Source organism: Podarcis muralis, chromosome 6, assembly GCF_964188315.1.
Source record: "Podarcis muralis chromosome 6, rPodMur119.hap1.1, whole genome shotgun sequence".
Taxonomy (NCBI): Eukaryota; Metazoa; Chordata; class Lepidosauria; order Squamata; family Lacertidae; genus Podarcis; species Podarcis muralis.
Genome location: NC_135660.1, coordinates 71121405 through 71133991, shown reverse-complemented (window position 1 = coordinate 71133991; position 12587 = coordinate 71121405). Strand labels below are relative to the sequence as shown.

Below are 12587 nucleotides of genomic sequence, written 5' to 3'. Positions count from 1 at the left end.
TGAGCAGTGCATTGGTAATACCAGCTAATAAGGAACACAGCATTGCCCTGTTGGCTTTCATCTGTTAGGATGGGCATGGATCCAAATTGTGTTTTGTAGCTCATGGGCCCACTCCAATGTATGCCCTCTGCATCTGTAAATGAGACTAATTGAAACTGATCCAAATAAAACAAGCAAGACTGAGTTTGACATCTCAAATGCAGTTTAGGTTTGGAGTCCCAGGCTGAACCAAATGCAAGTGACTTGTTCTTGCCAAATAGATGGGGAAACCCTTCCCACCTGTCATAGATGGCTTAATCTCTGTAAGGTGAAATCCTGGATTCACAGGCCCTCTCATAATTCTGAGCTGGTTAGCAGGATGGCATTGCACTGGTAAGAGGCAAGGAGGATTTCAGTATAGCCTTCAAAATGCCATTTTGCAAATCAAACCAAATAACAGATTTGGCTGAAATATCCCCTTTTGTTTCTGGGTTTCAAGGCGAGGAGATATGCAGTAATAAAAACATGGAAAATTATTCCTGCATGCCACTGGCCATGTTTACACATAATGATGAGCCAAGGTTCTTGGTTTATCTTTAACAAACGATACTTTGCACAAGCAAAGTGCCTGTGTACTGTGTACAGAATTGTGTACTTTTTGCTCCTTTCTTTAAATGAGCAGGTAAACAAACCAGGAAGGGCATAACATCACATTATATCTGAATCTGGAATTGTGGTTTGTTTTTCCCTAGCAACACACAGTTTATAAACCAATGACAAACCTTGCTTTAAGGCTAGCTAGTGATTTTGGCTTGTTAGAGAGAGATAAACAATTATCACAGGTTCAGATAATGGTATCCCTTTTGTGGTTTTTACCATCTCTTGTGAAGGGACCATCAAAGTGGGAGTTATCAGGTTGTATGTACTGTGTGGTTTGTTAAGCCAAGGCTGTTGACTATTGGTACCCACAAACATTGCCAATGCGTTGTAGTCCAATTTGTTGCCTGATAGCTTGGTCAGGCCATTGGAAAGTTAACCATAAGGATCAATGTATTTATCCTCTTGAGAGTTCTAGAATCCAATTGGCTTCATACCTCTTGAGGGGCAGGTCAGCCTTGCCTACGATTCTGACCAAGATTTTTGGGAGAGGGTCTCGGTTTTCAGCAGGTAATTAATTGTATGATAGCTCTAGAATTTACAGATCCCTTGCTTTTCTTCTGTACCTGCAATTCTAGACAGACACTTTCTGAATATGCACCTTGCAGCATCTGGATAACTGTATGTCCTGATACCTGATACCGAGACCTGGCTGTATGACTGGTAGGGTTTGGCCAGAATCCAATACAGTGGTACCTCAGGTTACATACTCTCCAGGTTAGACTCCGCTAACCCAGAAATATTACCTTGGGTTAAGAACTTTGCTTCAGGATGAGAACAGAAATCGTTTTCTGGCGGCGCGGCAGCAGCAGGAGGCCCCATTAGCTAAAGTGGTGCTTCAGGTTAAGCACAGTTTCAGGTTAAGAACGGACCTCCAGAATGAATTAAGTACTTAACCCGAGGTACCACTGTAATGGATAACTGACCATTCATTTGCTGCTCCCCCTGTGCATTAACAAAAGCTATAAATTGTTGGTATAATATTGCTTGGTAACTTTCATTTCATTTGTTTGTTTATTAAATTATATACCACCTTTCATCCGAGGATTGTGGGGCTGTTTACAATATAAATATACTTAACAATCCACTGAAGCTCTCTCCCAGCAGGAGACTAGTTGCCTCTTTATCATTTGGACTCTTCAGTTTGATTAAGATTGTCTTAGTTGTTGTTTTTAGAAAAGTATTACTTTGTTGAGTTTTCATAATGGTTGGCACCAAGAACAGTAAGCAGACGTCCCCTCTCTCTATTTGCAGATAACAAAATAATTGCAATTACCCTCCCAGTCTCTGGTTGTTCACTTCTTGGGGTGGGAGGGGGTTCACTTAAAGTTTGTTTAGAGAGAAAGAGGGATCTGATAAAACAATACTGTTTTCTGTTTGAGCCTATCCCATTTAAATAAGGTCTAGAGTAGCATAGAGCAACATGGTGCCCTCCAGATGTTGTTGAACTAACTCTCATCAGCCCCAGCTAGTGTGGCCAAGAGTCAGGAATGTTGAGAGTCCAACAACATCTGGAGAGAACACCATGTTGGATACCCCTGGTCTGCAGTGGGAAGAATGGAGGGACAAAGATTCAAATATGATAGTTTGAGGAAGCATAGAGTGAACAGCGTGTTTTGAGTTTAAGAAAAAGGACATTTTAGCTTTAATCTTGAAACAAATGTAATGTGTTGGCCAGAAGTCACAAGCACTCTCCTGCTCCCACCCTAACAGAGCCATAACTGGGACAGATAAGATAGGGCAGGAATAGCCCAGGAACACTCAGGACTGAGGTTGTTGCTGTTATTTATTAGACTTGCCAGTTGGTTGTTACCCAGATGTCTCCAAGTGACTTACAACACATTTAAAACATACAGTACACCATAAAAACAGAACAAAGCAACTCCCATGATAGCTGCAGGAGACTTTGGCATTCAAGTTGAACTTAAATGACTATTTCAAACAGTACTAATACCTTCCATGCTGTGTACCATGTGTGAGACAGGTAGTGGAAACAATGCTTCGTGGATGGTTGAACTCAGTTGCCTGCTTTTCAGTTAAGATTTGTGGGGTGGCACCCTTTGAGCTTTGCCATGCTGGAGCTATTTCACATGTCATTCTTGTTTCCTATCAGAGCAGAGAGGAGCAGTAGTTCCTCCATGGGACCTAGAGGAGCTTCACATATTACCTGAGCAGTATACATCGCACTAAAGGGGGGCAGAGGCCAAGAGGGGCCTGCACTTTCTATGACAAGTAGCTTGCATTCCCCCTCTGCCAATTCCTGGCACCTTGAGCATATTTGAAAGAAAGGCACTTTTTGCATGCAAAATGTACCAGAGTCATAAACTACACATTTTAAAAAGAAGGCTGCAATCCTTTTTCTTACGGCGCTGCCACTGCTGATTTGTGCAGAATGGAACTGTATTGCAGCGACTCGTAGCTATAGTGAGAATGTTGCTTCAGATGAAGTCTAGACTGCAGCATGAGCATGTGGCCAATTTGAATGAAGTTTGGGTCAAAGAGGAGAACTTTCTTCGATCTACCTTTTCGTGCTTTGATACCCCTGGTTCAAATGCACTTGTAACCATTGCTTGAATAGCTTGCTTTGGACTTAATGCATCTCTTGTGAGCCAGCCCGCTCCATTTTTGGATGCAGAGAAGTAGGAGATAAGCTCAGCTTGTTGCAAAACATAACATGTTTTTTTCTTGGCTTGATTTCCCTTCCATCTTTTTTTAGGGTACTCTGATGTGCTGGGACTTTCTGCAGGTGAACCTGCAGATTAGCATCTGTTTCAGTTTGATATAGAAGTTGAGGTGCAGGGGGAGTGGGTGATTGACAAGGAGCAGACTTGAATAGTTTTATACGCAACACTGTTTTGCAAACTGGCTGCATTTGACTTTACAGCTGTTTTAATACATAGCAAGACTTTCCGCCTGCCTGCCTCTGTACTGGAGGCAGCTTTTCTTTGTTCATTCTGCCTCCCTGTACTTGTATCTGGCCTGCAAGGAGTTAACTCCAGCTCAGTGAGTGCTGGGCTCCCGGCTGCTGTTACGCTACAGTGGAGGACCAGCCCAGACACTGGCTGCTGGTGTTGCTGGGGGGAACGGAATCAGTGACGGCAGTAGTCGCAGCATCAGCCGGCTGTTTGTGCACATCATCAGCCAGCGGCTGAGGGGAAATAAAACTGAAAGCCCTTGGATGCAACAGTGTTGCTTGAAAGAAGCACCAGCACCCATGGACCAGGTTGGCATCCTGGCAGCAGGCAAGCTGAACTGGGTTCAGACCCTTTTGACCTTCTCCCACTTTGAGTCGGATGGAGTGATGAAGTAGCAGGGAGCAATGCAGAGTTGGGCTTGGAGCCTAAAACAGTGAGTTGGGGTTGGGAAGAGGTTGGCTGTGGGGGGGGCATAAAGGGTATTCTTGGAGCTCGTTGCTTTTCAGGCACAATCTTCAGGGAAGCTGATTCTTTGTTTCTACAGCAACAGCGCAGGCTGGAGCAAGTGTTGAAACTGCTGTTTTACTTTGGCTTTCAGGCTCAGTTTCATCCTGTTCCTGGGTCAAAGCTAGAGATTACATACAAAAATGAATAAAAATTGCGGGTGGGGGATCTGTAGTACGGAACTTCTGCCTTTTCAGGAAACACTTTTAAGGAATGCGAACCTTCAGGAATATCACCACTGAACGCTTTACGGCACTTGGAAACATAGCGTTGTTGGTCCTAGACAACTGTCCCCAGCAGTAAGTCTGTCTTCTATGCTCCTGCTGCATAAATAGTGTTTATGTGTTGCAGCTTAGGTAGCTGCCCTATACCTGATTGGACCATTGGTTCATCTAACTCAGCATTGTTCTGTACACTAACAGGCAGTGGCTTTCCAGGGTTTCAGGCAGGTATTTCTCCCAGCCTTATCTGGTGATGCTGGAGGTTTAATGTGGGATCTTTTGCATGCACATCTCTGCCACTGAGCTTTGGCCTTTGCCCTTTGTGTGCCACATTTCCATACTATCATTCTTATCACCCTGATAATATCCCATTCATAGAAAGCACCCCCAGCTAAGCACTATGCCACCTGCACAGCAGCAAACCAGTGTCCCCCAAATTTTAACTACTTTACTTCTTCAATTTTTCTTTCTGTACACTTAAAGAGCCTGGGACAAAAAGGAATTGATTGATTTTTGCCACTGGTGTGCTTATTTGTCCTAGCTAATGTTAACATATTGGGATAAAAGAATGTTCCGTGGGGTTTTTCAAACAAAAACTGATTTGGGGAAACAGGCCTACCCAGATATTTCACCCTTGGTTAGGGGCATTTTACTACTCCAAAATAAACTGGAATGTAGGTTGTGGTATGAAAACCATTTATGTTAATTTTTTTAATGGGTGAAGGTAAATCTCTGTGTGACTCAGTATACTGGTGTTTTACCTCTTCACGTTTTATATAGCAGAAGTCAACCCCCTTTCCTTCCCTTTGCAAATAATGCAGTTCCATACCTGTGACAATATGCAGTGTGGTCCCAAAGTTGATTTTGTCTTTGTTGCAAGTCTGAAATCCAGACTTCTCTTTCCATCTTCAGAAAAAAGCACCAAACCTTCAGAATGTACAGTATTAGCTGACCTGTCCAATTAAAAGGACTCTGGTTGATGATCTTTGTTTCCAGTAAAATTTCTACCCCATTACATGTGGCTGATGAAGAATTTACAATAGTGTAATAAAACTTTAAAATGGCAAAAGGCAGATTATTGTACATTATAGACCAATGTGGATGAGTTTGGACTCCAATATTCATAATAAGATGTTTGGCAAAGGCAATATTCTGATGTTTGAATAGCTCTCAAATGTAGAATTGATAAGGTGGAATATTCCTCAACATACCTTGTAGTACACCTCTTCCCTTTTCCTGATAATATGTACACACTGTTTCCTCAGTCACAGACCACTGAACCAACCCCAAGACACACATTCAGTTAGGCAAAAGTTAGGCTTCAGGGTGCAAGTGTTACCTACAGTTACTGTATACTCTCTCTATATTGGAAAAAACCAAAACTTTATATAACATGCTCCTAAACTTTTTTTCTCTCACACACAATTTTTATTTCAGTGGAAATCACTGAATTGGTACCTCCACCCTTGAAAAACAATCTTAATCTCCTTTATTTGGAAGCAAGCACCTTCCTTTGGGCTGCATTCTCACACTACCACTGCTACAGTGTTGCATTGCTGATGTTTAAATACTTTTGCCCATAAAAAGGTTAATTAGGGTAGTTCCGATGCATCTGTATATTCAGGAATAACAGCATTGGCTAAAACTATTTTTGTGTTGTTTTTCAGGGAGACTTAGAAAACAAACCAGTCAATGGCTGCAGACCAGAGCTCATGGACTGTGTTGCCCACGGCCATGGCGAAAAACCCAAGGTGAAACCAAGCCATTTGCTGCCTTGGGAAAATGTACAGGCAGATGAAAAGGAAAGTATGACTGGCTTAGAAACGGAGAAGTGGGCACAGAATGAGAAGCCATCGCTTAGCGTCCATGTGAACGGTGACCTCTGTAGAGCTAGAGCAAGGAATGAGAACTCGAAACATTTTGAAAAGGATCCAAAAGCTGTCCATTCTTCCAACGTGTTAGATGACCCCAAAAAGTTGCTTGCACAAACTGTTAGAAATGGCATTAAAAGCATTCCTTATTCACCAGCAGAATGTGACTTGTTGCTGAAAAAAACAGGTGCTGATCCGGCAAACAGCTGCCCAGAAAGCAACTTGGATGCCTCTTTGGGTTGCGCTGCTCAGCTGAACAATATCAGCACTTTGACAACTGGAACATGTGGTGCTCTTCCAGAAAAGAAGGATCGTGTTCTAGCACAGCAGACAGAAAACTCTAATGCCATTCAGGAATCTGAGAACTCACTTTTACAAACTATTTCACTTTTAGATCTTCAGGACAAGCCATCTTGCACTCCCGTGCATGACAAAGATGGCTGCCTCGATGATGGTGCTTCAAATGGTGCTCCAAGCAAAGATTTGCAACCTGAAGATTTGTCACTTCAGTCAACTTTTTTATCTTTGATTAAAAACCGAAATTTAACTGTAGAACAGGTTGTAGCTATTGAGGCATTGACACGCTTGTCGGAAGTCCCTCCAGGAGCTCCCTTACCAGCTAAACCAGAAAGAGTTCAGTGCACAGAAGAGCACAGTTCACATTCACTTTACAATTACAAAAAGGATAATTCATGTTTCTTGACATCATCTGCATTGAAAGTAATCAAAGGAAGTTGTCCACAGAAGGACCAGCAGCTCTTTCCTCATGCTCCTTTGCAGAGAAGAACCCTTCCTAAAAGTCCCTTGACGTCATCTGCATTGATAGCAATCAAAGGGGCTTGTCCACAGAAAGACCAGCAGCTCTTTTCTCATGGTGCTTCACAGAGAAGAATCTTCCCTAAGAGTTTGCTTTACAATGGTCAAGGTGCTATTTCTGAATTCCCCAGTAAAACCACTGGTCCATCTAGCTTATTGCGTAGGCTACATTTCTCCCCACGAGATACCAAGTCTTTATCTGCGTTAGTGTCTGGTGGAACTTCAGGTCATACTACCAAGAAACACCCTCTTTATCATAAAGCTGCCATTGGGCCATGCTCCAAAATCTCAAGTGTTGTCAAACAGCGGAGGAGCAGAGTAGACATGCTTGGAAAGTGGGAGGGGAAGGCTGTCCATGGCTCAAATTCAAAAAGTAATTCTGTATTTAGGGGAAATATTCATAGCCAGGATGAGGAAGAGGTAGCCACCCAATTAACTCAACTTGCAGCAATAATTGAATCAAGCAAAGCAAGCCCAGACCAGAAGACATCGCTTCTCAGTCGAATACCACCCGATATGCAACCAAAACATAAACAGGACCAGTGCCTATTGCAGAAGAAACAATCTGTATTTGTAAGGAACAATTATAGTCCATTGTTAGTCAAGCAAAGGCAACCAGCACGGAAAAATGAAAAACCAGTACCGAGGGCAAAAAGATTAAAAAAGAAGCCTCAAGTAATGCCTGACCAACAAAATCAGCTACAGCAAGATTGCCATCTTAGTGAATTACAGGACATACCGAAAAAGCCTTCTAAACTACGCAAGGTTGGTCGTAACGCGTCACAGGATTCGAAACTAACTGCTTTGGGGAAAAGATCTTCTAAAGCCAAAGTACAGAAGGCATGGAATCGGAATACTTTGTCATCGCAACAAAAAGCAGCTGCATTATTTCTTCCCAAAACTCAAATAATATACCACAGGCCTTTGCCTGCTTCAACACAAGACAAAGCGAAAGACAAGTTGTTTGGCTTTGAAATGGTGCCTGAGCACATAAAAACTATGGGCTCCAATGAGGCACAGGGCACCAATCCTCCATGTGCTGCCCCAGATGCTCTGCACCATAGTGGCCTGCTCTCCAATAGTCTTCTGACTGTCCCTCACTTCGAAGCAAAATCCTGTTTGAACCAAGGAAGTGAAAATGTACAGATGTTTACAGAAAAAGACAAGAATTCTCAGGTACAGCAAACAATGAACATGGCTCAGATGCATCCTTTGCCTCAGATCTTTGGTCAAAGAGCAGATGAAATGTGCAAGGAAAACCAAGCAAAACTTGAATGCGGTGCTATGGAACAACAAATGGGCCAGAAATTGCAAACCATGCCCATTAACTGTAGCTTAGCCTCCCCAGGGGAAACCTTGCAGGCTCTCAGGAAAGCAGAGTGTGCAAGTGAAGTTACAGTTCCAACATCAAGAAGCTTGGAGACTGAGAACACACAGAGAACAGGGATCTTAGGGTGTTCTCCAACAAAGAATACACTCAGTAGTTTTCTTGAATCGCCTATGAAGTTCTTGGACACCCCTACAAAGAACCTAATCGATACACCTACAAAGAAAGGACAGACTGATTTTCCAAGCTGTGATTGTGTTGGTAAGTGTAATTTGGTTCATTTTGCATGGAGTTCTGAAAGTTTTCTCACTGAGGATTCCTTTAGAATTTTTATCTTGCAAATGTTGCCTCTTGCCTGCTCTGATGAAGTGAGTCGCCAAGTCTCCACCACGTAAGTGAAAAGATGACTCTATATCACTCCATAAACTAATCAAGTAACTGCTTGATTACCTGAATTTACCATCTGGTTGTGACTTCCAACAGTAGTGGAAGAATTTCCAGTTACCTAAAGAGTTGATGTTATCAGTTGAAAATACTTTTTCAGCCCTGCACTTCAGAGAATTGCTGGCTTCCTGTTTCTCTGCAATAAACAGGGAGGAAAATTGTTTTGTTGGTTTGTTGATAATTAGGGAATAACAACCTTTATAAATAATACAGGGGGGATATCTTTATCACTGCTCTCTTTGGTTGTCTCATTGAATTCCAATGTGTCCTTGGTAAAAGCGGTATGTTATTTACCGTATTTCTCCGTCTATAAGACGCCCTCATGTATAAGACACCCCCCCCCCCCCCGTATTTTTGGGGAGTGAATTTTAGGAAAATGAGGGGAAATGGCCCAAAGTTGTTGAACCTCCCCCCACGCATCTGCGGGCAGGAAACACTCCCTAGATCATTTCCCGCATGCAGTGGCATTGGGGGAAGTTGCACTCCCACCAGCCATCAAGTTGGGAGCGCAACCTCCCCCGATGCCGCCATGCGCAGGAAACAACCCAGGGACTGCCTGCTGTGCGCCACGGCATTGGGGGAATTTGTGCTCCTATGCAGATGGCTGGCAGCGCACAGCTTCTCTCCCCCCCCCCCCCGTAGGCAGGAAACACCCTCCAGATCGCTCCCGCATCGGGGGATGCCGCGCTCCCGCCAACGAGCTGGCTGGCGGCGCAGCACTTCTCCCCCCCCCCCCCCCGGCCGCCATTATCCGTGTATTGGACGACCCCAGTTTTTTGATGTGTATATATGTATTTGGCTCCTGTTCTTCAGTATCTGAAAGGGAATGAAGTATTATATTAATGATAAACCAGTTAACAATAATAAACTTGAATCTAGTTCAAAATGTGAACATTTTAAAAAGATTACACAGCATTTCTGTTTTGATAAAGGCTCCATTGTTAATCCCATCAATATTCCTCAGCCTTCTCAGACTTGGAGCTCCACCAAGTCTTTTAACTCCAGCCTGGAGTGTATGACATGCCTAATAAATATTTTACTGTATATGTTTATCTTTCTCCTCTTTAAAAAAAACCCACAACTGTATGTGTGTACTCGGTACATGAAATAATTTTAACAGCTATTTTTAATTATTTCTGTAGAGCAAATTATAGAGAAGGATGAAGGGCCATATTATACACACCTTGGAACGGGACCAAGTGTTGCTGCAGTCAGGGAAATAATGGAAGACAGGTGAGAAAATACATATCAGTGAGTAAAGGTTGAATAAATATAGGCACAGTGCTATACACCCCCCCAAAAAATAAATCATATATATATGATGATAGTATAAGTGGTTTATAACTTATTTTTTTTCTTGCGGTACTTACCTAAGGCCTCCCTGCCTGATTATACTAGGTCGGAACTACAATATCTGTATTTGAGCTATAGTAACTAGAATGCTGCTGCTTTTTGAGTGCTGTCTTCAGGAAAGGGGTTGAGACTCTCATAAGACAGTTGGTGTTAGGAGTTGGACAGGAAGTAGGTATGTGACATGGTGTGCTGAGGTCTGGAAGAGTCATCTCTTCTGTGTTGGTTTCTTAGGACTGTATCCAAGGCAGATGGTCAGTCACAGGAGGTAAATAAAGGACAACGTGGCCAATTGTAGTACTGGGCTGGAAGCCAGCTAGAGCTTGAGGGAAGTTCAGATACCATCTTGACAAAGGAGAGAGACCAAATGATTTCCTGAACAAGAGTTGCAAGGTGCATGCTTTCCTTTTCAGAGCCCAAGTCACATTGGCAGTTGCTTATCATCAGCTACAATCCAGAGTTCTCATTTAGGTCTGCCTAAGGAATTGGGTATGCCCGTCAGGACTTCTGATTGCTTTCTTTGAATAAGTTTCTTTGAAGTACAGCATCCCATGCTGCATCATGATATGCTTTCCACATACTCCAGATACTGAGGTCACCTTAACATACTTACACATTTAGTACGGCCCAAGCTTTCATGGACACCATGTCAGATGAATCTAGTACTATAGTGCTAGGGTGGATTGCATCATCATGCTATTCCAGACATTCTGAATGCTGCTTGCCAGACGGAATGACACTCTCCTTCCCCCCGGCATGCTGTTCTGGGGATTTTCCTGAGCCCATTTCAGGGGGCATATGGGAAGAGGAGGGAAGCCGCATTGCACAAGCAGAAGTCATTGCACAGCACTTCTGGTGAGAGGGCACATGACGTAGGTTAATCCCATTCTTATTTTGTTGGAGTTCTCCATGTGGTTACGTTGAAGATCTGGTGTGTTTGTAAAGTGTAGATGTTTTACTTTGGGCTCCCACATTTAGTAAATTTTTTGGTTGGATTAACAGAATGTATTAAATTGGCTGGAAAGGTGCCACAATTACTTGGAAAGCAGATCTTAAATGTTTAAAAGGGCATTTTTCATTCAGTTGCAAATGGGGAAGAAACATTCTCTTTCTCGGTCTCTCTCTCTCTGGAGGGAATGCCTCTTTTTAAAGGTTCCTGCTATAACATTTATTTGATAAAACCATTGTTATATTAATGTGTAAACATATGCAGATTTAATTGGTTGAATTACAGTTCATATGATCAGCTAAGATAATTGATGACAGCCCTAGTTTTTGGGTGGGATAGAAAGAACTGGGATTAAGAGGACAAGATAGGAATGGTTCTCTAAAGCAGTGTTTCCCAACCTTGGGCCTCCAGCTGTTTTTGGACTACAACTCCCACCATCCCTAGCTAGCAAGACCAGTGGTCAGGGATGATAGGAATTGTAGTTCAAAAACAGCTGGAGGCCCAAGGTTGGGAAACACTGCTCTAAAGCAGTGTTTCCCAACCTTGGGCCTCCAGCTGTTTTTGGACTACAACTCCCATCATCCCTAGCTAGCAAGAGCAGTGGTCAGGGATGATGGGAATTGTAGTTCAAAAACAGCTGGAGGCCCAAGGTTGGGAAACACTGCTCTAAAGTACTATAGTCAAAGTAGTGTATGCTAGCAATGAAAAGTGGTTTTTTATTTCAGTGGCACAGAAGGGGTAGTAATAATAATAATTATTACCCATCTGGCTGGGTTTTCCCCACCACTCTGGGCAACTCCCAGCAGAATAGTAAAAACATGAAACATTAAAAACTTCCCTAAACAGGGCAGTTTTCAAACGTCTTCTAAAAGTCAGATAGTAGTTTATTTCCTTGACATCTGAAGGGAGGGTGTTCCACAGGGAAGGCACCACTACCAAGAAGACCGTCTGCCTGGTTCCCTGTAACTTCGCTACTTGCAGTGAGGGAACCAGCAGAAGACCCTTGGAGGAGGACCTCAGTGTCCAGGCTGAGCGATGGGGGTGGAGACGCTCCTTCAGGTATACTGGGTCCATTCCTAAGGACTGAGGAAGGGGTTAATAGCTGCCTTCCCCAAGTGGTGGTGGGCATAAGCTTGGAAGGGGCCTGTTGCTTCTCTACTTGTTAACGGAATTAATTACTAGGACATTTCATAATCCTTACTAGTTTTTCCTTTCTACAGATATGGAGCAAAAGGAAGTGCTGTAAGAATTGAGGTAGTTGTGTATACAGGCAGAGAAGGAAAAAGCTCCCAAGGGTGTCCAATTGCCAAGTGGGTAAGTTTTTGTTTTATAGTAATATATCTTTATTTGTATTCTTGAAATTCATTTTTTTATTGCAGCTATGGTGCTTAAGGCCCGTGAAGTGCTTTTTTCTTAGTGATCAAAGCGCTATTTATTTATACATTAAAATAATTTTGTTACCCCCTTTGAATCAAAAAGGTTGCACAATGTGACCAATGATCAAATCTAAGCCAGTCAACCAAGAATGAATGAATGAATTGAATTAAAAATCAG

At 42.8% G+C, this 12587-nt stretch overlaps 1 protein-coding gene across 1 annotated transcript in view; it reads left to right on the top strand.

Moving 5' to 3' along the window:
* TET1 (tet methylcytosine dioxygenase 1) overlaps positions 1–12587 on the top strand; it is a 70803-nt gene that overhangs the window by 33458 nt on the left and 24758 nt on the right. Inside the window, exons 4-6 of the mRNA XM_028729440.2 lie at positions 5944–8551; positions 9877–9967; positions 12254–12347. Of these exons, the coding sequence (XP_028585273.2) occupies positions 5944–8551; positions 9877–9967; positions 12254–12347 (2793 nt within the window). The remainder of the gene's footprint in view (positions 1–5943; positions 8552–9876; positions 9968–12253; positions 12348–12587) is intronic.